This window comes from Myripristis murdjan, chromosome 8, assembly GCF_902150065.1.
Source record: "Myripristis murdjan chromosome 8, fMyrMur1.1, whole genome shotgun sequence".
NCBI lineage: Eukaryota > Metazoa > Chordata > Actinopteri > Holocentriformes > Holocentridae > Myripristis > Myripristis murdjan.
In genome coordinates, this window is record NC_043987.1 from 30,536,254 (window position 1) to 30,558,830 (window position 22,577).

Genomic DNA, 22,577 nt, shown 5'->3' on the forward strand with positions numbered 1-22,577 from the left:
GTTTTAGTTTCCTGTAACAGTGACAATCTAGGCATTTACTTTACAATTTAATTTACTGGAAACTGGCATGGATAACAATTTCAGCAAAGCGACCGCTGCAGATTTTACTTGTTTACTTTTGTTATGAATGGCTACATAATAATATTGATATATTATTTCTTGTGTTCTTTGAATGATCCATGAATGTGCAGATGTTGTCAGTTTTGTACTTTTGCCAACTCTTTTATCACTTTTTTTTTTTTTTTTTTTTAGAACCCATCATAACAGTTGCCATTGTTGCTACTGACTTGTTAGTGACGTGTTTTCTGTGCAGGTTGTTTGCAGCATGCTGGAGGAATGGAATAAACCACGTTCTTTTGCAAACCCTCCTGTTCTCTCTGTGTGTTTTGCGGACCGGCTGCACACACCGCTGTCACATCCGCATGTGAACCCGCTCTGCTCCGTTTTCTTATCTCCGTCAAAGCTGATACAGAGGTAAGTGCACACATTCGTATAATTTATCCTATATTTTTCTGGCCATCTTTGATATTTGCAATAGTTTTTGGCATTCTCTGATGTGGTCTACTCTGCACATTAAATCAACATTACACTATTTGTTTTTCTTTCCAAATGGATAATTGTTTCTCATTCTACACATTTCTACTCAAGTCAAAGTATTTAAGTTTTTGCCTTTCTAACATAGTTATGTATTCAGAGGAACATTTTCTTTTTAATCTCAGCACGTTGCTGGATTTTCACAATGCATCTAAAACCGAGTCTTTCCAGTGACTTGAATTAAGCCTGCTTCAAAATAGTTAAGTCATTTTTTTTTTTTTTTTTTTGTCATTTCTGTTCTTTTTATCTGTGTATTCCCATTGCTTCTACAATAAAAATGAAACAAAACAAAACAAAACAAAAAAAAAATAAATAAATAAATACTTGGTCTTTTTTTTCATCAAAAGTGTAACAGCATTATCAGTAGTGGCCAGCTGAAAATACCAAAATCCCATTTGAGCTCTAGGTGCACGTTATGTGGGTTAAGGTGGCATGTGGCTAACATCAGTGAACAAGTGATGTGCCGGGGGAGGAGTGGCTTTGTGTGTTTATGAATGGAGTTTGTGCTCTTGTCACCCTCTAGTGATTAAAAAAAACACTCAGTGCTGCCGTAATGAAAGCCTATGAATTATCAAACTTTCCTCAATTATCTGTAATGCATCTTGTATTTCTGTAAGTGTCTTTTTTTTTTTTCTTGTAACCATAGTGCTCTTATAAGTTTTAATTGTCTCTCCACTACCGAAAAGATGCAAGTAACGGGAAAACTATGTCAACTGCGAGAGCTAGGCTTGCTGACTTGGCTGAGGCAGGAGGCACAGCTGAAGACAACAGTCCTGGTTATTGTGTTTATTGCCTTGCTGCTGGATACCATGCTGCTCTCTGTGGTCGGTAGGTTCAGACACATAAGTCACATTCTGAAAATGCATTATCTAACAGGCTGCAGCACACATTAAGGAGGTAATTTTTTCATGTGTTTTCTCTCCATCAGTGCCAATACTTCCCAGTTACCTGTACTCAATGGACCAGCTTGCCACCCGCGCCGCTGAGAGCAGCACAGTCGGTTCCACCTTCCAGCCCCGCAGTAACAGCTCAGTGGGTTTGAACTCCACAGCCGAGCCTCCGAGCCCGGCTCCCTCCTCTGATTCATCCATCGTGGTCCAGAACTCCTCTTGTACCAATTACACTAGAGCAGACACTCTGCTGGACCATGAAAATGTGAAAGTTGGAGTGCTGCTGGCCTCCAAGGCCGCCGTACAACTCATCACCAACCCCTTCATTGGGCCACTGACTAACAGGTGGGTGACTGAAGTCCTGAGCAAAGCTGGAGAAAGAGCCTCTGAGGGTGACACGCTAACTGAGACCTGGAATATTTACATATTTACACATGTGTTGCCAACTTGTCCTTGTGTGCATCTAAAGAGCGCTAAAAACTATAATACAGTTTTTCTCAGTTGCTAAAACACTAAACCCTATTGTCTGAACCAAATGCTCCATTGCCTGAACCCACTGATTGAATCAGTCACTCTTTTGGCAAAACCATAAGCACTTTTCACCTGTTTAGACACAACTTACCAACACATTTTCATTGTGATACACCTGTGTTGCATAATGGTGAGCACTTTTGGCAAAAGTCAAACACAAGTAAAGTACTGGTGTCACTGGTTGAACACAACAACTCAAAATTGATCACACTTCTGGCTAATAATGTGAGGGAACATATATAAGCCAGTTCAGAGAGCACTGCTTTGTGAGGCACTACAATGGATAGAAATCTGAGAGGAGGAGTTTGTGTCAGAGGTGGTCGAGGTGGTCGAGGAGGTTGAGGAGGTTGAGGTGGTCGAGGTGGTCGAGGTGGTCGAGGAGGTTGAGGAGGTTGAGGTGGTCGAGGTGGTCGAGGTGGTCGAGGAGGTCGAAGTGGTCAAGGAGGTCGAGGTGGTCAGCGAAGACAAAGAACAGTAATATCTAATGAAATCAGAGCTACTGTGATTGACCATGTTCTTGTCCACGGTATGAGCATGAGGGAGGCCGGACAAAGGGTACAACCAAACATCAGTAGATTCACTGTGTCCACCATAATCCGAAGATTTAGAGAAAGAAAAGGAGAGCAACTTTCGAGAAATGTGTCTTAGCAATCGAGAAAAACTGTAAGATGGAGTGGATGAAAGTTTGAAATTGCAGGTCAATCTCTTTTTTTTTTCATTTCATTGTTCTTCATCATCATCATCATCATCATCATCATCTTTTTCTATACATCTTCTTCCCTCTGCTAGGGGGTTATGTATATTTGTCCCTTGGCTCGGCTTTCTGTCTGTCTGTCAGCAGAATAACTAAAAAGTTACTGATTTGAACAAAAAATGTTGTAAAGGTTGGATCATCGGAGACACAAAACACTCACAGTATTGTAAGGATTCAAGAAATATGTAATATGCTCATACTGTTTCATTGTGAGAGGGAATTGACTTTGGCAGAAATCTCCATCTTTATGATAGAAGTGTAAACATTGGGATACTTTTAGGATTTTCTGCACTGAACAAAACCTGGTATATACTGCCAGTTAAGCAAACACCCAGGAGGCATTGTAGTTTCACAAGTTATAGCTTAAATTGCTCATCTTGAACTTGCCAATCAATTCATAACCAAATCATGCCTTGTGAGGCTGGTTAAGTTGTTTAATTTCCACTATGAACACACAAACAAACAAATAAACGTGGCACTTCAGATTTTCCTTATTATTTCTAATACATACTCCAAAATGATCATACTCAAAATGATCATTATCATGACATTTCTTATATCACGTGTGTTTGTTTTGGCTCTTTTGTTCTAATTAAGTGCATATTTTCCATACAATATTACAATGCATATGGAATAAGTAAACAAGCACAGTTAAAATAAACATAAATTAAACTAAAACAAATAAACACCATATTTAGACATCTATAAGTTGATACTGTTACAGTATGTTGTGTATCCTTGTTAAGGCATGAATTTGGGTGTTTATGCTAAAATTCTTTCGGCTTACATTTGCATTTGCAGAGTGAAGAGCGTCGCAAACTGGATTTTTGTGGAGATGCAAATTCTGCAAATTTTACACATGCAATTAATAAATTTAATACATTTCTTCATTTCCTTCACGGAGATCAAAATTTCTTGTTGCAGACATAAAATGTTGGGAGGTGTTGTGTTGGGAAGCGGTGTGTTGGGAGGTGGTGTGGTGGGAGACGGGAGGCGGTGTGTCCGGAGGTGTATTTAGAAGCGCACCCTACTCTGCTCTGCGCCCGTCTGGCCGTGGAATGGAACTGTAGCTGTTTTGTGTATGTTTCATTAATTTTTCCACTAGTCATGTATCCTGTGACAAAATTATTGTTTAAGCGTCCAAAATAGGATAGATATTTTTAGCTTGTGGCCCTTGGACACAGCTGAATTTTGCTGAGTGGTCCCTGAGGCATCTTAAGTTGAGTGGCTCTGAATTATAAGGAATGACAAAAACAAAAACAAGAAAACTGAAATATGGCAGTGCAAGGAGACACCTTCAGAATCCACTCCATTTATGACGTACAAACTGTTTAAAATCTGTGTTGGCCTTTTTGGGCAGAAACATCATTTAAACTCCAGGATCAGACTGATAATGCAGAGTTAGTTGGACAGCTCGAGGACACTCTCTCAAGCTCTGCCAGTCATTCTGGTTACCCTGAATAATCTTATGTTTCACACAGATCAGATCAAAGGAAACACAAAGGTTGCCCTATAATTCAAGCTGCTTGCAGAGGCTGATCTCCAGAATGACGTTGAACTCTGAAAGACAGCTAGCTGAACACGTCTGACTGCATTCAAACAGTACAAATACCCCCATTGCTAATTAATCTAATCTAATCAAAACAGAGAAGGAGCCAATCTTGATGTATGCAACAATCCTGTCTCTGAGCTCTGCAGGCACTTCCTTTGACCTCATGGCTTGTTTTTTGCTCTGATATGTATGTCAGCTGTGAGGCCTTCTACAGAGAGCTGTGTGCCTTTCAAAGTCATGTCCAATCAATTTAACTGACCACAGGTGGACTCGAACCAAGCTGTAGAAATATCTCAGCAACCAGCAATAGAAATATTTCTACAGTTCTGTTTTCACTTTGTCATTATAGGGCACTGAGTGTAGATTAATGAGAGAAAAAAAAATAATTTAAAAAAATAGCATCAGGCTGCAACATAACAAAAGTGAAAAAAGTGAAGGGGTCTTAATACCTTCTGAATGCAATGCATGAGTATCAGTTTATAGATGTGTAAATACCGCATTTTTTTTTTAATGTTTATTTTAAATGTGCTTATTTAGTGTGCAGTGTCTCTGGTAATTTTCATATGTATTGTAACACAGTATGCAAAATAAATAAATAAAAAAAGAAATCCATAAAAAATAAATGTGCATGTTAGATTTTTTTTTTTTTCTTCTGTTTACAATCAAAAGAGCAGTCTCTGGTGGAGTTAATCTTGCAATTAAAGAAACATGCTTTATTGCTTTCTTTTCTTCTTTCCTATGTTGGAACAGGATAGGATACCACATCCCAATGTTTGCTGGATTCTGTATAATGTTCTTGTCAACCACCTGTAAGTATTAATTCATTCACTCCATCAGTTATTCTCATCATATCTCACACATCTCACAGTCCCTGCAGCTGGAAATCCCTTTGAAACCACATGAACTGAAAAAAAATGTGTAAAACATTTGTGGGATTAGTGCTTTCTCAAGGCAACGGATTGTCAGTCTAATTTTTTTTAATTTATTTTTTTTTTTTTAAGTGTTTGCCTTCTCATCGAGCTACACTTTATTACTCCTGGCCAGATCAGTGCAAGGTGTGGGCGGCTCCTGCTTGACTGTAGCTGGTAAGATTTATGCTATTAGAATAATGTGGTAAATCAGTTTTGCAGCTGAAAAGTTAAGGGGAGAAAAGCAGGTCAGAGTTACACAAAAAGTGAGTTGCTATTTTGCTATTTTGCATCGCTCAGAACAAACGGACTCATACTAAACAATTAATGCTGAATTACTTTCACCTCCTCTTTTTTTAGGTTTGGGGATGCTGGCCAGTGTGTACACAGCTGACAAGGAGCGAGGACGTGCTATGGGAATAGCCTTCAGTGGTTTGGCCTTGGGATTAGTGTGTGTGTATACAGTCTCTACTAGCAGCTATTCATTGATATATCAGCAGTGTGTGATTGACATGCTAAAAAAAAAAAAAAAATGGCATGCAGTGTCATTGATGTGAACCACCAATCATTATTTGCATCTTTGTCAAGCTGGGGTTAAAGTGTCAAAGTAGTTTGTTTGCTTATTCATTAAATATTTAAAAATATTGATATTTAAAGGTGTAAAATTTTCAGGTATATCAGTATAGAAAACATAAGAATTTAGAAGAAGCTAGATTTGACAGCTGTGTTTACCTGCCTATCAATTTTGTTTGCACTTTATTTATTTGCACAGTTCATTTAAGTACTGTCAAATATTATTCCAATTTTGTGTTTGTTTGTTTGTTTTGCAGAGGGTCTGATGTGGTTTGATAACTGCTTTAGAGGCTGAGCAGAGGTGCTAGGGGAATTTTTTTTTTTTTTTTTTTTGGGGGGGGGGGGGGGGGGGGGTATTATCTCTGTTTTGTTTTCATTTAATTGTAGAGTAAGATGCAAAACCATTCATATGCAGTTACTCTTCAAGGAGTGATTTGTCTCACAAAGTCCTGAACCTAATCATATATGAAGTTATAAGCAACAGTTTCACAGATTACTTTTATTTATTTATTTTTTCTTTCTTTTGCATAGACATGGATAGTAGATTTTTTAACACAGCATTCTGTTCATCTTCCATATAATAAATGTGGCACCACTTTACAATAAAACTATTCTTTTAAAGAGTTTATGAATGGTTTATAATTGGGTTATTAATTATGTTATGCATTTTTAAAAGCTATAACAGAATTCATACATACTATGACCAAAACTCAATATATTTAAACTTTGACCTCATTTGGTGACGATGTTTTGAAGCACCTCCAATCAGACTCATGATGCCAAAAGCAAAAACAGAAGAAAAAAAAAAAAAAAAAAAAAACTGAAGCTCTTGCGTTATATGCTATTGTTAAAATAGCATTTTTATAGCAAAGTTTTTACTATGGCACTTGACTTGTGCATCATCTAATTAACCCTCAGGCTAACCAAACATGGCGAGGTGAATAAGGCAATATGAGGACATATAAGTGGGTGTCATCTGCATAGCGGTAGAATCAGATATTGTATTTGCAAAAAATGTGACCCCTGGGCAGCAAGTCAATGTAAAACAAGAGAGTGGGGAATGAGAGTCACGGCCCCTGAATGCATCTCAATGATTGATTAAAGCTTTTTGTGATTTGGGAGTGACTCAGAGCTCTCTCTTTTAGAAACTGATAACTTTTCAAGTCTACAAAAGGTTAAAAAAAAAGTTCTGAAATTGTTGTTTGTAATTTAATGTTGCAATCACCGGAAATTATTATGTCATTAGAATGACATTCTGATACTGCAGCAGGGTGGACATCAGTGCACAGTATAACAACATTGGGGCACATTATTCAGGAGAAGACTGACTACCCAGCTTTCAAAATCATCTTTCATGTTTATGTTCACTGTCATCTGAGTCATGTGTCTCCTTCATGTCTTGCAGTGGGCGCTCCAACTGGAAGTGTGATGTATCAGTTTGCAGGGAAAACAGCTCCTTTCCTGTTCCTGGCTTTCATCGCTGTGTTGGGTGGAGGTACTTTACAATGTGCTATAAGTGTGATTAAACTCACGATCATACTCTAAACACCATCATCAAACAGTTCATCTGTGGTACGTGCATTGTGCCATCCATCCTGACATGACCTGTGTCTTTTTTCTCCAAACAGCGGCACATTTCCTCATCTTTCAGCCATCAGGAGTGCAGTCAGAGGTAAAGTATGCCAGCTGTTTTGTCAGCTGCTCCAGTCTACAGTAGTTTGCATTCTAAATTCTGCACTGCAGAAAACACAGGTGTATCACCGTGTGTGTGTGTGGCCTGGGAAGAGAGAGGCAAAGCACCTGTGCCATACAGAAAAAAGGGGGGGGGGGGGGTCATTAAAACAAAACAAAACAAAACAAACAAACAAACAAACAAACAAACAAAAAAAACTACTGTGTAATGAAATACATAGGTAGAAACACATACTCACAACAAAACACAAAGACCACATGATAAATAATACACATACAAACTAAATAACTAAATTGGGAACATGAGCCAAACAACAATGAACTGGGCTAAGCAAATGTCCATTGCCCAAAAGCATGCTGGGAAACTCCATTGATTGGACTTAACTCAGACTTTGGCCGCTAAGGGAAGTCCGCCACATTTTTTTTCCCAAATCCGAATCGAAATTTTTTTTCCCCAAAAAGTACAAATAGTGATGCCTCTGCACACCCCAACTATGTGTATTAATTGTACAATTATCTGTTTATCTTTGTTTGTTTTGTCCTCTTTCCAGAGTAAAAATGGGACCCCACTGCTGACTCTGTTGAAGGATCCATACATTCTCATTGCTGCTGGTATTTTAAATAACAAAAATCACAAATTAAACATCCTCATCAATTTAAAGTACCAAACTGTATCTTTTAACTCTTCGTCCATGATGAAGAAAATCAGTTCAACAGAAAAACAGAACAGTTGCAATTTCAAAAGACAGAAAGAGTCATAATGCATTGTATTCAGTCTTGACTTCACATGTTCTCTTTATCAGGGGCCATTTGTTTTATAAACCAGGCTACTGCTATGACAGAGGCGGCACTGCCCATCTGGATGATGAAAACCATGTGTGCAAGCAAATGGCAGCAAGGTATTTACAAATCTCCAGTGCTGATTCACTCTTTCACCGTAAACAGAAAATATAATTACTATTGTTGTTTTCATATGTCCACCTCATAAAGAATTGCTATCCTGAGAACTCAAAGATGCAGGAAACTTTAAGAATAAGGTTTTGTGTCCGATCAGTCAGGACATTTTGGTGCCACATCAGCTGCACACAAAAGTTACATTATACATTTTAAACAAGGTGGTTTACTAAAGTTCTCAGCTCCTTAGTTTTGCACACAGTGACACCTGCTTCATCTCAAGGAGCTTTGATGGACTCCTGCTGTTGCCGTAGATGGTATACGCACCAAACGGCAGCTCGGTGTACCCGGCCATCCTAGAGGCACTAGGAAGACTTTGTGGTGCTACTGGGTGACTTCAACACTCACGTTGGCAATGATTTGGAAACTTGGAGGGGGGTGATTGGGAGGAACGACTTGCCTGATCTGAACCCGAGTGGTGTTTTGTTGTTGGATTTCTGTGCAAGTCATGGACTGTCCATAATGAACTGTGTTCAAGAATAAGGAGGCTCATAGGTGTACACCGGGTACCAGAGCTCCTTAGGCTATGATCAGCTTAGGTCGATGGCCAACTTTGTAGCTGTTTCATCAGGGCTGTGACAGCAGTTATGCAGTCACCATCGAGGAGTCGAGCCAGAAGGTAAAGCTCTCGATTAACCAGTTCCAACCCTCACCTGGGGTCACAAGCTCTGGGTAGTGGGTAGTCTGGCCAGCAGAAATTTGTTTCCTTTGCAGGGTGGCCGGGCGCACCCTCAGGGACTGGGTGAGGAGCTCGGAGTAGACCGCTGCTCCTCTGCATTGGATGGAGTCAAATTGATTAAGAATTGATTAATGGAGTCAGCTGAGGTGGTCCATGCTGCTAGTCAGGACGCCTCCTGGTCACCTCCCGGTGGAGGTATTCCAGGTATGACCAGCTTTTTTCTCTCTCTCTCCTTCCCAGGTGTTGTCTTCCTGCCAGAGAGTGTTTTCTACCTTGTTGCATCCAACACTGTTGGCGCCCTGGCTCACAAAATTGGGAGGTAGGTTGGCGGGGTGCAGAACAGACTGGTACTTGACATTGTGTAATAGTAAGGACACACAAACCTATGGTAGGCCTGTTGCCCTGTAAATGATTTGTGTATTGATAAATGTTGGCATGAATTTAATTCAAATTAAATGCAGTTGAAATTAGGCAAATTTGGAACTACCAAGTTAAATACAATGAAATACATACAAATATTTATGGAAATACATGAATTAAAAATGACTCATTTAAATTTGAAACATAGGTTTGTCAGCCTCCAAAATTACAGTTTAATTCAACTTAAAATAATTTGGTTATATGTCTTGAAATCTAAATGCTCTTACACGTCAGCAATGACAGTGCTTAAAATGTGTCAGTATTTGTGTGGTGACCATTACAACATCTTATTCACTGAAACAACAACAACAACAACAACAACAACATGATTTCAACATCAGTTGTGTAATTGCTATACTTCCAGCCCCACATTTTTGTATTAAGCAGCCAAGCTTCCTTTCCACAGATGGCTATGTGCTTTGTTTGGAATGCTCCTAATGGGAATCACCGCCATTTCTGTGAGTTTTATTAATTTAAACAACCACATATCATTCAAACAGGCTGAGATCATGTAAATCAGTGAATAACCCAAATCTTTGGAGGGTTCCTCAACTGTCTCTGCACTGTACAAACAAATCTTTACACAGCAGGGCACAGAGATGTGAAATGACCCTTTAAAAAATGAGTACAACAAAAACATTAAAATTAAAAGTTTGGTTTTAATTTGTAATTTGTTTATACTTAATAGGTAAGTTACTATCTTATTTCCATAGCTATAGGATGATGATTTGATGATTCACTTTCTGTTTTTTAGTATGGATTTGCCAAGAACATCTACCATGTGATGGCTCTAAGTGCAGCAGCTGGCTTTTCAATCGGTAAGGTGGTCCATGCACACTAATTGATGCAATAAACTTTTACTTTACATTACCTTTTTTCATTGAGGGTTGTATGAATCAGTGATAATTTTGTTTTTAGAAGGATTACTATAATAATGTGCTTGTAAAGTACAAAGATAGTATAACTGGAACATGGAAAATATTAAATTCAATTATTAGAAATAAGAAATGCGACACCAGTTCCTCTAAATGCTTTATAGATAATAAGATAATTACTGATAAGAGGGAAGTGGTCCAAGGCTTCAACAGTTTTTTTGTGAATATTGGGCCCAAACTGGCAAGTGAGATAAAACCTCCACAAGAGGGAGGTATTGAAAAATATCTCGGCGAAAGAAATCCAGCCACAATGTTCCTGAGCAATGCAGATAGAAACAAAATTATAGATCTAGTTCGTAACTTCAAAAGTAAAACATCATTAGATTGCCATGGAATTGACATGACACTAATTAAGCAAGTGATTGACACCATTGTGGACCCCCTTACATACATATGTAATTTTTCTTTTAATACAGGTTGTTTTCCAAATAAAATGAAATTAGCCAAAGTGATTCCTATATACAAATCCGGAGATAAAAAACTGTTCACCAACTACAGACCAGTATCATTGCTTCCCCAGTTCTCTAAAATACTAGAGAAACTTTTTGTTTTACGTTTGGACAGCTTCATCGAAAAGCACGGGTTGCTCATGGAAAGCCAGTATGGCTTCAGAACAAGCAGATCAACAGCAATGGCCTTGATGGAACTGGTGGAAGGGTTAACAAGTGCTATAGATGAAAAGAAGTATGCAGTGGGAATATTTATAGATCTTCAGAAAGCATTTGATACCATCGACCATGATATTTTGCTAAAGAAATTGGAGCGATATGGGATTAGAGGAGTAGGACTGAATTGGCTAAAAAGCTATATTGAACATAGATATCAGTTTGTTCAGATGGGTGACACTAGGTCTACTCTTTCACACATCACATGTGGTGTACCACAAGGGTCAATACTAGGACCGAAACTATTCATTCTGTATATTAATGATATTTGCAATGTCTCAAATTTTTTGAATTGTGTTGTTTTTGCGGATGACACGAGTGTTTTCTGTGCTGGGAAGAACCTTCAACATCTTTTGGAAGATGTTACTGGTGAGTTGGGAAAGCTCAAGTTTTGGTTTGATGCAAACAAATTATCTTTAAATATAAAAAAAACGAAATATATGATTTTTGGAAAAAAGAATAAACATCTGGAAATGCCAATTGATTTAATAATTGATGGTGTCAAGCTGGAAAGAGTATCTGAGAACACATTTTTAGGAGTCATCATTGACCACAACTTGAGCTGGAAGCCTCACGTTAAACATGTTAGATCCAAACTGTCACGAACAATTGGAATTTTATGTAAAACAAGACATATGCTTAATTATAACTCATTATATATGTTGTACTGTACACTTGTACTTCCATATTTGACTTATTGTGCTGAAGTTTGGGGAAATACTTATAAAAGCACCCTCCAAACAATATGCAGCATGCAGAAGCGTGCATTAAGAATTGTGCATAATGTGGGGTTTTATGATCATACAAATGAATTGTTTCTCAAATCAAGAGTATTGAAATTTTCAGATCTTGTGCATTGTAAAACTACACAAATTTTGTACAAAGCAAAGCACAACCTACTTCCAAGGACTATACAAAAAATGTTTGGAGAAAAAGAGGGAGGCTGTAACTTAAGAGGGAGAGGGAAGTTAAAACAGCCGTTTGCTCGTACCACATTGAAAAGTATGTGCATATCTGTTTGTGGAGTGAAGCTTTGGAATAGCTTACCCAATAATATCAAAGAGAGTAAAAATGTTGCCCATTTAAAAACAATGTTTAAAAATAAGATATTTGATAAATATAAAATAGAAAATGCTGATAACAGCAAATGATCAAAATCATAAAAAAAATTACAGATGCCTTATAATTTATTTTTGATTAAATTGAGAGTTTTGGCCTTTTGTTTAGTGTGTGTTTTGGATACTGGTTTCATAACGGGGAAAAAAAAAAAAAAAAAAAAAAAAAAAAGAGTATCTATGTCGGTATGTATGCTTCTCGTATGACAGCTAGCAGGTACTGTATGTATATATGTGCACTCAGGTACACTTATGTAAATGTAAACAGTAGTATTATTATCTGTGCTTTGTTTGCTTATTCTTATTAAGGATTTCAGGAGGAAACAAATGAAATTGATTGCAAGGGTTCGGCAGCCATAAGCTTTTGCTTCAGCCGAAAACCCTTTTCGACCAGCCATATTCATTCTCTTTAATTCTTTAACTATGTTTAATTTGTTGTGCTGCTGTGATCGAAATAAACATATTCATTCATTCAGGCATGGTGGATTCCACGATGATGACTGTGCTTGGTCACTTGGTGGATCTGAGACATGTGCCTGTCTATGGCAGCATCTATGCCATTGCTGATGTGGCAGTCTGCATTGGTTTCTCTTTTGGTAAGTTTTGTTTCATTATTGTTAACAAAACTACTACTACTATTACTACTACTACTACTACCAATGATAGTGTTACTGTCTTTTGAGAAGCTTTTCTAATAATAAATATATAAACTTGAATTTCTATTTCTGCAAATTATGTCAAAAATACAACAACTACAATAAAATAAAAATAGTACCGACATATGCACATATGCCATGCAATGCTGAAGAGTCACAGATAATGTGAAGACTGCGTGTGACAATGTGCACTGTGCTTATATGATCTCATGAGGGGTGGAATACTACATTTTTTACTGAAAGCATATTTCACCCAGGCAATGAGCCCTTCAGAAGATGGAATGATACATTCCAGAAAATATTTCATACTACAGTAAGCTTCTTAAAAAAAAAAAAAAAAAAAAAAAAAAAAAAACTGGCTGTTTTACTTTTTACTGCATAAAACTAAAGATTTGAGACTAAAAACTGTGTTTATGCACAAAGCTAGAAATATGTACACGCATTATTTTATTTATTTATTTATTTTATTTTATAAAGCCGTACATACACATGGATCTGTTTTATGAATCTTTGCCGCACACATTTAGTAATTTAGACCCAGGAAAACATTTTGCATCTATAGTAACTTCCAAAATGCCTGTGTGTGTGTGTGTGTGTGTGTGTGTGTGTGTGTGTGTGTGTGTTTGTGTGTGTGCATGTGTTCAACCTAACTTGCTGTACTTTGTTTTCTGCTGCAGATCATTGTGAATATAACCCCTCTGTGTGTTCTCTCTTGGGTCAAAGGTCCGTCTGTCGGCGGCCCCATCGCAGCAGCGCTTGGCTTCCCGTGGCTCATGACCATCATTGGAATAGTCAACATCCTCTACGCGCCGCTCTGCTTCCTCCTCGTCAGACCGTTTCAGAAACAAGAGAATTTGGTGAGAACTGCGAAACATAATGCACTCCTAATACTTAAAGCAGCCGCTGCTCAAGTCTTTCTCCATGTATTAGTGCACAACTGCCATTAGGTGCCATTAGATATCACACCCAAAAGCCAATGACTGTTGTTTTTTTTTTTGTTTTGTTTTGTTTGTTTTTTTGCAGGTTTTGGTAGAAGAAAACTAAGCATGCGTGGTTGACAATGAGTGAAAAAATGCTGCAGGATGGACCTCAGTCTGCATGACAGAAACTTCACCCAAAGTGAGAAGATGAATTGCTGGTTATTTATTTTGCTCAAGAACAAATCGGATCAAATGTACTGACAAAACACAAAGCTGGTAAACATGTTACTGTTGTTGTCATTAAAGGAATTCAACCATTCGTGGGAAAAGAATTTTTCTTTTGTTTTTCTTACTGTGACTGAGATTAGATGGCAGACAACAGTCTCCAGTGCGTCTGGTACAAACAGATCAATGGGATACGTGCCAACCTGGTTAGCTATCACAATACAGCATGCTCCAATAACACTGTACACACACAGCACGTTATATGAGGTGTGTGGGTGTGAGCATGCTCCAACAACACTGTACACACACAGCACGTTATATGAGGTGTGTGGGTGTGTGTGTTTGTGTGGCGGGTGGGGTGGGGGTGGTGATGGATTATAGCAGCTGTTTAATGTATCATAAAATGGTTAATTTACCTGTTTTTATTTTCTTGCATATACATCTCTTTCATAATTCAGTTGATCATGTAAAGAAAATGACAAAAAATACATTATGTGTTGCAAATATGTAAAATTCAACCCTGCTTCTGACTATTTTACTAATATAATTAATAGTTAATCCTCCATTAAATGGGGCTCAACCATTTTACTATTAATTTCCTTTTCATATTTTAGGCTATATAGCTGCAGTTTTTGACTAGATAATAGCCAAGTGTGCCTTGGTTCAAACGTCAGGCTGTTTTGTGGTGCTTAAACCAGGGAAAGTGCTCTTGGCTTTCTATATCTGTGTGGCGTTAGAGTCACATTACAGAGACTCTACACCTTTACTGATACACCTGAGAGCTGCTGTGACTTCAGTCCATCGTCCTCATTATAATCCTCATCACATCCTGCCTGTATAACAGCAGACAAGCACATGTTACTGCCGTGCTGCTCTTGTCTCCTCCTGAGTGCAACATGAAACAAGCACCGACACACCACGCTGATCTCCATACAGGTCACACTGAGATCATGGGCTCGCAAAGTTCAATAAACATACACGAGGACACAACAGAAAAACACTTTCAGGTTCAATACTTTCTTTTTAGATATGAAAGTGAGGTTTTGGCTCATAACTCCTCAAAAATAAAATGTACAGACTTGGCATCTGTATAACATGAAAAAGAGTCGGTGCTGCAACTTCTACCCTTGCTACAATTGACCCGGACATGTGATGAGTAAAAGTTTATTTATCTACTTGTTTATCAGCACTAACAGTTCCTTCATCCATAAAATACAAAAACAGTAGCATCTGCAGATTTTATTTATTAATTTAGTATTTAATTGTTACTTATATATTGCTAATTGGTAATGTTTTTGTATTGAAACAGGATGGAAGATATTAGTTGTTTTAATGGCAGCTACATTCTGAACTACTTTTGATGAATATCCATTTATCCTTTGATGAAGAGAGTCTGCAGCTTTCTTTTCAACAACACATTTTTCCCAGGCTCTTGCAGTTTGAGTGACAAATCCCCGGGTGTCAAGCTTGTTTCTTTCTTTCCTCCGTTCTTTCTTTCTTTTTCAGGCAGTCTCATTTTTCATAAAGCCCCTCGAGACATGTTTGTGATGAGGAGCTATATCAATAAATGAACTTGAAATTTCAGACTTTTGTAGCTTCACGGCATCATTTAAGGTACATCTGGCAAGTGGTACATTTTACAAATGTAACTTATTATTATGACAAACCTACATGTTATTATTGTGCTAAATGTCATAACAATAATAAAATAACTTCTTCATCGTACATGATGTCAGTAAGGGCATGTACTGTATGTATCAGAGCACTTGCTCTGATACAAACAGTACATTCAGTACAAGCACACAGATAGTGACGTGTGTGTGTGTGTGTGTGCGCGCGCGTGCGTGCGTGCGTGCGTGTGTGTGTGTGCGTGTGCGTGTGCGTGTGCGAGTGTGTGTGTGTGTGTGTGTGTGTGTGTGTGTAAATTTTCCACATTTTTGTTCTGTACCTTAGTGGGTGTGGCCAAGACAAGAGCTAACAGAGAGATGATAAGATAATTAGTGTCAGTATTGAAGACTGGAGTGAAGCTTGCTGACCTGTGTGAGTAATCATCTGTAACTTAAACTGATGCAAATGCTATCTGATGAGGTTCTTGTGATTCATCTGAAAGGATTTCTAATATTCATACGATAGATTACATTTAAGAAATTATAGCAATCTGCTTGAATGCATGAATAATTAACTATACAGGAATTGATTTTTTGAAACTGGCACATTTTTTTTTATTCTTAAAATAATAAATGTCATTCTGTTTGGTACAATAGCACTGTATTATGTTGTAAATTTAAACCTGGTAGTTGCTCATTTTATGTGTCCTTTCTGATATCCTCCTCAACAGCAACAGCAGCATCTACATAACCTCAGTCATGGATGGTTTTGACCCAGAGCAGTATGATGTTGACTTTTTGGATCGTGGGGGAACTGTCCATGATTTCATAGACAATAAAATAAAAGAGCTTAGCTTGGTGGTAAGTATCACAACATTCTTATGTCTTATCCTCCTCTTTAACAGTGGCTCCACAATTGTGTCTAAGTTTGGTGTGATGGTAATGAGCCTTGAGATCTGATTTTCATTAAAAAAAAAAAAAAAAAAAAAAAAAATTTAGTTTATACGTCTAAAAGTATATATTTATGAGCTTCAGTCATGCTTCATTCATGCTTCATTCTTTTAGGGCTGCAGTGAACCCTTCCATGTGGCAAATCTAGACAATCTGGTGAAGAAATATGTCATTTGGTGTAACAACTTGCCTCGCGTCAAGCCTTTCTATGCAGTGAAGTGCAACGACACACCGACAGTCATCGGGGTGCTGAGCGCTCTGGGGACAGGGTTTGACTGTGCCAGCAAGGTACTGAGGATAATGTTTTCTATATTTTTTCTCTCTTTTTTCTCTTTTTTTTCTTTTTTTTTTTTTTGAAGGACTCTAAAAGGTTTTCAGCCTCTGTCTCTCTGTCTTAGAATATCTTTTTCCTCATCACAGGCAGAGATTCAGCTGGCTCTGTCCCTTGGAGTAACGCCAGACAGGATCATTTATGCCCATACAATCAAAGCAGAGTCCCATATCAAATATGCCCGCACTCATGGAGTCCAGATGATGACTTTTGATAACCAGGAAGAACTCTCAAAGATTGCGCGTTGTCATGCCCGCGCCAAGTAAGCCACCAAATCCTAATATTTTTACTTCAAGCTAAATAGATAGATAGATAGATAGATAGATAGATAGATAGATAGATAGATAGATAGATAGATAGATAGATAGATAGATACTTTGTTGATCCCATTGGGAAATTCAGGTATCTTGCAGCTCACAGTCCGTACATACATTCATACATTCATAAATACACATAGATACATACACAACAAAAGAAAAACAGATAATAATAACCAACAACTAAGTTAAAAATCTTAAAAAAGTAAAAAAGAGATAAAAATCAGAGCACTAATGTTGTTAAAATGGTGTGTGTAGTTCAAAGTTATGATGTGAATTGTCCTGACTGCATGCATGACCTAAATATGAGACTTTCTGACTGTGCAGGCTAGTGCTTCGCATCACAGTGGATGACTCCAAAGCCGTGAGAAGACTTAACACCAAGTTTGGGGCCAGTTTGGACTCGGCTGGTCGGCTGCTGCAGCGAGCCGGGGAGCTGGGCCTGGACGTGGTCGGAGTCAGCTTCCATGTGGGCTGCCAGTGCACCGACAGCAGGGCGTACAGGCAGGCCATCGCAGACGCCCGGCAGGTTTTCAACATAGCAGTAGGTGTCTCATTGTAGCAATGCTGGCTTTGATATGAAATTTACAAATTACATTACATTTTTTGAGGAGTGTATGCTTTGAACAACTCACTGTTTTGTAAAAAAATAAATAAATAAATAAATAAAATAAAGTCAGCATATCAAGCATTTAATATGCTGATATTCACTATGATGCATGTTGACTCACTTGTCTATAGCAAATATTTATTGTGCAACACAGTCTCATCCAGTTTTGTGACACTGCATAACCTAAATAGATTATTTTGCTTCTCTACAACAGCACCATATATTGAAAAGTTAGATAATTCATCATAATCACTTATTTATCTCAAAATTAAAACTTCACTCACAAGAGGAAAAAAACTGGAAAATGATCGTGGATCATCTGTCCACCACTCTGGTTCCTTTTATCCACACTAGTTCAGTATCAAATGCTCTATTTTTTTCTAGTTGTTCCCATCTTTGATAAGATAAGATAAGATAAGACAGTGGCGTGCACAGACATTTTGGGGGCAGGTGCTCAAGTGAAAAAAAAGGGCACCTTCTGAAGCGCGCGGAACTACCGGCTGCATTATTATAGTAGTGTGAGATTTAAAAAAAAAAAAATAACATCATTACAGGCACATGTACATAATTGCATATTTATTTATTTCAATACCCATAAATAATGCTTATAGATGGCCTATTGCAGGACAGCAGAGAGCTGCTTCCCTACGCTGCCTGCTGCAGCTGCCTAGACCAACAATAGAATATGATGTTTATTTGGGTAAGACTGCTTGGTGTCATCACACCAAACTGTAACTTCAATGCCCTACCACATAGCTGTGTTCTGCAGACAAATTTTAATGGGCTATTTGTCATTGGCAATGTTTTAATAATAGCCTATTAAGGTAAATACAAGATTACTGCAAGTGTTGTAACATAGAAACAACTGCATGGACATGCGCTAAACTGCCAGCCCTATGCTGTTTGTAGGTTGTGTAGTGTTGTCGCTCTTGCCCAGGTGGGGAGTTGAACCCTGGTCTCCTGCATGGCAGGCAGAGACGCTGGGTCTGTCTCAATCGAAGGGCTAGGACACCTCCTACGTGGCACCGTAAGCTGCAACCCAGTAGTCATCTAGCCCTTCGATTGAGACAGACCCAGCGTCTCTAACCATTGGGGCTTGTGTGGCCTGAACCAGAAATGAGTATCTATAAAGCACACAGCATGAGTGACAGTGGAGCTTGGGAGAGAATCGCCTAAAAGTAGTGGTCAAACAAAAGCTTTTTTCTCAATGACAGTAAGTCCGAGCGGAAAATAAAAGGTATCATGAGAAAGGTCAGACTTTGGGCTTTCAAACTGTGTCAAATTATTTTCCAACTCCCAAAAATACCTGAGATTCAGCGAGTTGAAAAAGTGTGTGTTTCTCCTTCTCTCCCCAGATTTTGGGTTCCAGATATAATGGGAGTCTATGGGGGAAAGAGCTGGCACTCCTGCCTCGTTAAGTGTCAGCGTTTAAAAAGTTGAAGCTACTTTGCTTTTGTATTTACATTTTTCAAAGCAAAACTAGTTTTCCTACTACTTTATCCTGAATTTATGCATGTGGAGTGAAAATTGTCTCTCTTTCTCTATCCATCTCGTCTGTCTGAACGCGGAAGACAGAAACCCCGTCGGCACTATCAACGCTACTGAGCGAGTGACTGAGTGACGTCACCGGCCGCAGGCAGGCCAGGGTTGCCAGATACTGCGACAAATACCCCCACAATCCGACTTGTTTCCTTCACTGTAAAATCGGGAGATTAGCGGGAAAAATTACTGACCGGGAGCACTGCGGCAGATAGGGTTAAAAATCAGGAGTCTCCCGCGTGAATCGGGAGAGTTGGCAAGTATGCAGCTGCCTCCAGGCGCTGCATACTTGAGAGGGAAGGGAGGGGCACGTGTGTGTGTGTGTGTGTGTGTGTGTGTGTGTGTAGGGGGGTGTCTGGCAAAATTACAACAGGGGCATTATTATTACACGCATTTAATCGAGAATTGATCGATGTCAACATTGGGCCACATACAGTACACTGTTAAAAAAAAAAAAAAAAAAAAAATTCAAAAGGGCACTTGCTGGTCCAGACTAGGGCAAGGGCAAATGCTCTAGCACCACCTAGTGTCTATCTGTGCACGTCCCTGAGATAAGATATTCCTTCATTAGTCCCACAGTGGGGAAATTTCCAGAATTACAGCAGCAAAGTGGATAGCAAAATATGAAGCATAATTTACAGTATAAACAGACAATTATTAATTATTATTAGCTATATTTATTTATTTATTTATTTCAGTTTTCTTGCACAGAACACAAGGTATTATTTACAAATAAATAAATGTATGAATGCCTTATAGGCATGTTAGCATTTTCCCCTTTAATTTCCCTTTTCAGAGTTTGATGGGCTTCCAGCTGAGTCTCTTGGATATTGGAGGAGGCTTCTCCGGGAATGAAAACTTTAAAGTTAAATTTGAAGAGGTAAAATAATGACTTCATTTAAATTAAAGCTTAACTGAATAACTTGGAACTTATAAACTATCACTATGGAAGCCATTGTCTTCCATAGTGTTATTTATTTATTTTTTTTATTTTTTTATAACTGGCATTTGAACCCTGTTTGTACATTTGTTTGTTGGCCTACTATATAAAACTTCCAGGATCTAAAAATAACACCGTCCATCTCAGCAAATGCAGATGAAAATCTAGCATGGCACATAATGGATGGACATATTTGGATGATTGGATAATTTGCATGGATTATTTTCTATAACCACACAGGCAACATTAGGCTATTAATATAGTAACCCTATATTATATCTTTGCTGCATTACATGTTCATATTACATTACATTGACTGCTTATATGAAATCCATTACTACGTCTTCCTTTCTACCTCTGCATGATTATCATTATAGCTAATTATTGTATTTTTTTTTATTAACAGAATCTTTTTACATCTCATGCATGCATAAAACCTGGGAAATCTGATCAGACTTTGTGATCTAGTTTGTGTACAGCCTCTGAAATTACAGTTTACATTAACAAACTTCCATGAGGAGCTTGTCTGCAATGTCTGTCATCCAGGAAAATTACGTTTCCTGTTTCGCACATGTGTCACATCTGGTGCCCTCCACCGTCCCAGGTTGCAGCCACCATTAATTTGGCACTGGATGACTTCTTCCCCGTTGGCTGCGGGGTGCAGATTATCGCTGAACCAGGACGATACTACGTGGAGTCAGCATTCACACTCGCAGTAAATGTCATCGCCAAAAAAGTCATCATGGAGGAAGCAGCTGAACACAACAGTATTGTTTACATTAAATTGTGCCTTTTGAAGCTATTTGAGAGTTATTTATCCAAAAAAATACACATGATCTATGGAACACTTTCACTTAGTTATTTTTCTTGCCAGTGCATGATAGATCCAGTTGTAATTTCAATATCTTGTGTGTATTTCTTCCAGGGAGCGAGGAAGGTGTCCCTGACAGGGTGATGATGTACTACGTTAATGACGGTGTGTATGGCTCCCTGAGTTTTCTCATCAACGATCCTACCAGCGGCTGCATCTCGCCTTACCTTCAAAGGGTAAAACACTAAGACACAAACTCACCGAGGCTTCACTGTGCAGGCAGGAGGGTTTGCTTTAAACGAGCTGTGCTCTGTTGCACATTACCGGTCACAGTCTACAAATCGTAATCATAGCTGTAATCAGTGTAATCAATCAGATGTAATCAGCTCAGGGATATCATCTGTAAAACATGAATTTAGATAAGGGATTTCAAGTAAAAGAGTGTGAAAAATGTATCATTGTTACAATTTAATCCACATTTCAACTGGTGTAAAATGATATTTGTTGTGTAATCTCAGTCAGAATTGTTGCCTTTCAAAACATGTATCTGCATAATCAAATGCAAAAAGTCAGTAATTAATTATTCAGCGGATTTGTTTATTAGTATTGCCAGTAAAGGTTTAAACTTAATCATGTTGGGTTATTTTACAGAATGAAATATGGTGAACAGTGCAATGTGGATTTCACATTTTGTTTTCGGTGCTGTTCACAGGCAGCTGAAGGCAGCGAGCGGAGGTACCGCTCTGTGATCTGGGGTCCGACCTGCGACAGCTTGGACAAGCTGACTGACAGCTGCCTCCTGCCTGAGCTGCAGGTGGGGGAGTGGCTCCTCATGGACAACACGGGTGCCTACACCGTCTGCCTGGCCACCGACTTCAACGGCTTTGAGAAGGCGCACGTCTATTCCGTGGTGACACCTGAGACGTGGCGAGCCTTAAACTCGTCTCACGCCTGAGGCTTTCTTCATGGACACGACAAGGAGCAAGTCGAACTTCTTAAAACAAACAAGTCAATAAACAATCAAGTCAATCAGTCAATTAATCAATCAATAAAACTGAAAAATCTCACTCTTGTGCCAAATCCTAGTACTGTCTCTAGAAAAATAATAATACAGCGAACATATTCCATATAACCATAACATGTTTCATTTGTGATTAAAATGTATTGACATGATTGAGATCCAAATAAAGTGTTTTCCTTATATCTCCCACTGCTGAGTGTTTGTGTTTCTCTCATTTTCACTCGGAATGTGTGTTTATCCATTCTCATAGCCTTTTCTTTGTCTACTTTTCTGTTAGTCGTGTGTGTATATCGACATGTTCGTGTTGTTTTTAGCCATAGCTACACTTAAACAAAGTGTAGCTGAAAACAAGTCTACATCGAGGAACAACGTGCACTTGCAGACATA

At 38.5% G+C, this 22,577-nt stretch overlaps 2 protein-coding genes across 2 annotated transcripts; both read left to right on the forward strand.

Annotated features, from left to right (window-relative positions):
• The first annotated feature begins 376 nt into the window (after positions 1-376).
• Positions 377-14,170, forward strand: LOC115363214 (synaptic vesicular amine transporter-like). The gene is made up of 16 exons (XM_030057324.1): positions 377-474; positions 1,281-1,422; positions 1,523-1,829; positions 5,072-5,130; positions 5,323-5,406; positions 5,590-5,682; positions 7,208-7,297; positions 7,431-7,474; positions 8,046-8,106; positions 8,298-8,393; positions 9,368-9,446; positions 9,954-10,005; positions 10,302-10,365; positions 12,739-12,858; positions 13,642-13,775; positions 13,942-14,170. The coding sequence occupies exons 2-16, from the start codon at positions 1,281-1,283 to the stop codon at positions 13,960-13,962; spliced, it is 1,446 nt and encodes a 481-aa protein (XP_029913184.1). The 5' UTR covers positions 377-474; the 3' UTR covers positions 13,963-14,170.
• Positions 14,171-16,055: 1,885 nt separating this feature from the next.
• LOC115363215 (ornithine decarboxylase-like) lies at positions 16,056-22,372 on the forward strand. The gene is made up of 9 exons (XM_030057325.1): positions 16,056-16,103; positions 16,402-16,531; positions 16,736-16,909; positions 17,042-17,214; positions 17,597-17,813; positions 20,215-20,298; positions 20,963-21,125; positions 21,284-21,405; positions 21,882-22,372. The coding sequence occupies exons 2-9, from the start codon at positions 16,430-16,432 to the stop codon at positions 22,122-22,124; spliced, it is 1,278 nt and encodes a 425-aa protein (XP_029913185.1). The 5' UTR covers positions 16,056-16,103; positions 16,402-16,429; the 3' UTR covers positions 22,125-22,372.
• Positions 22,373-22,577: the final 205 nt, after the last annotated feature.

Coding starts and splice junctions, on each gene's coding strand:
- LOC115363214 (XM_030057324.1), top strand. CDS start 1,281: ATGCAAGTAACGGGAAAACTATGTCAACTGCGAGAGCTAGGCTTGCTG. Junction 5,407..5,589: donor CTCCTGCTTGACTGTAGCTG/GTAAGATTTATG, acceptor CTCTTTTTTTAG/GTTTGGGGATGCTGGCCAGT. Junction 8,107..8,297: donor ATACATTCTCATTGCTGCTG/GTATTTTAAATA, acceptor TCTCTTTATCAG/GGGCCATTTGTTTTATAAAC.
- LOC115363215 (XM_030057325.1), top strand. CDS start 16,430: ATGGATGGTTTTGACCCAGAGCAGTATGATGTTGACTTTTTGGATCGT. Junction 17,814..20,214: donor GGCAGGTTTTCAACATAGCA/GTAGGTGTCTCA, acceptor TTCCCTTTTCAG/AGTTTGATGGGCTTCCAGCT. Junction 20,299..20,962: donor TTAAAGTTAAATTTGAAGAG/GTAAAATAATGA, acceptor CCACCGTCCCAG/GTTGCAGCCACCATTAATTT.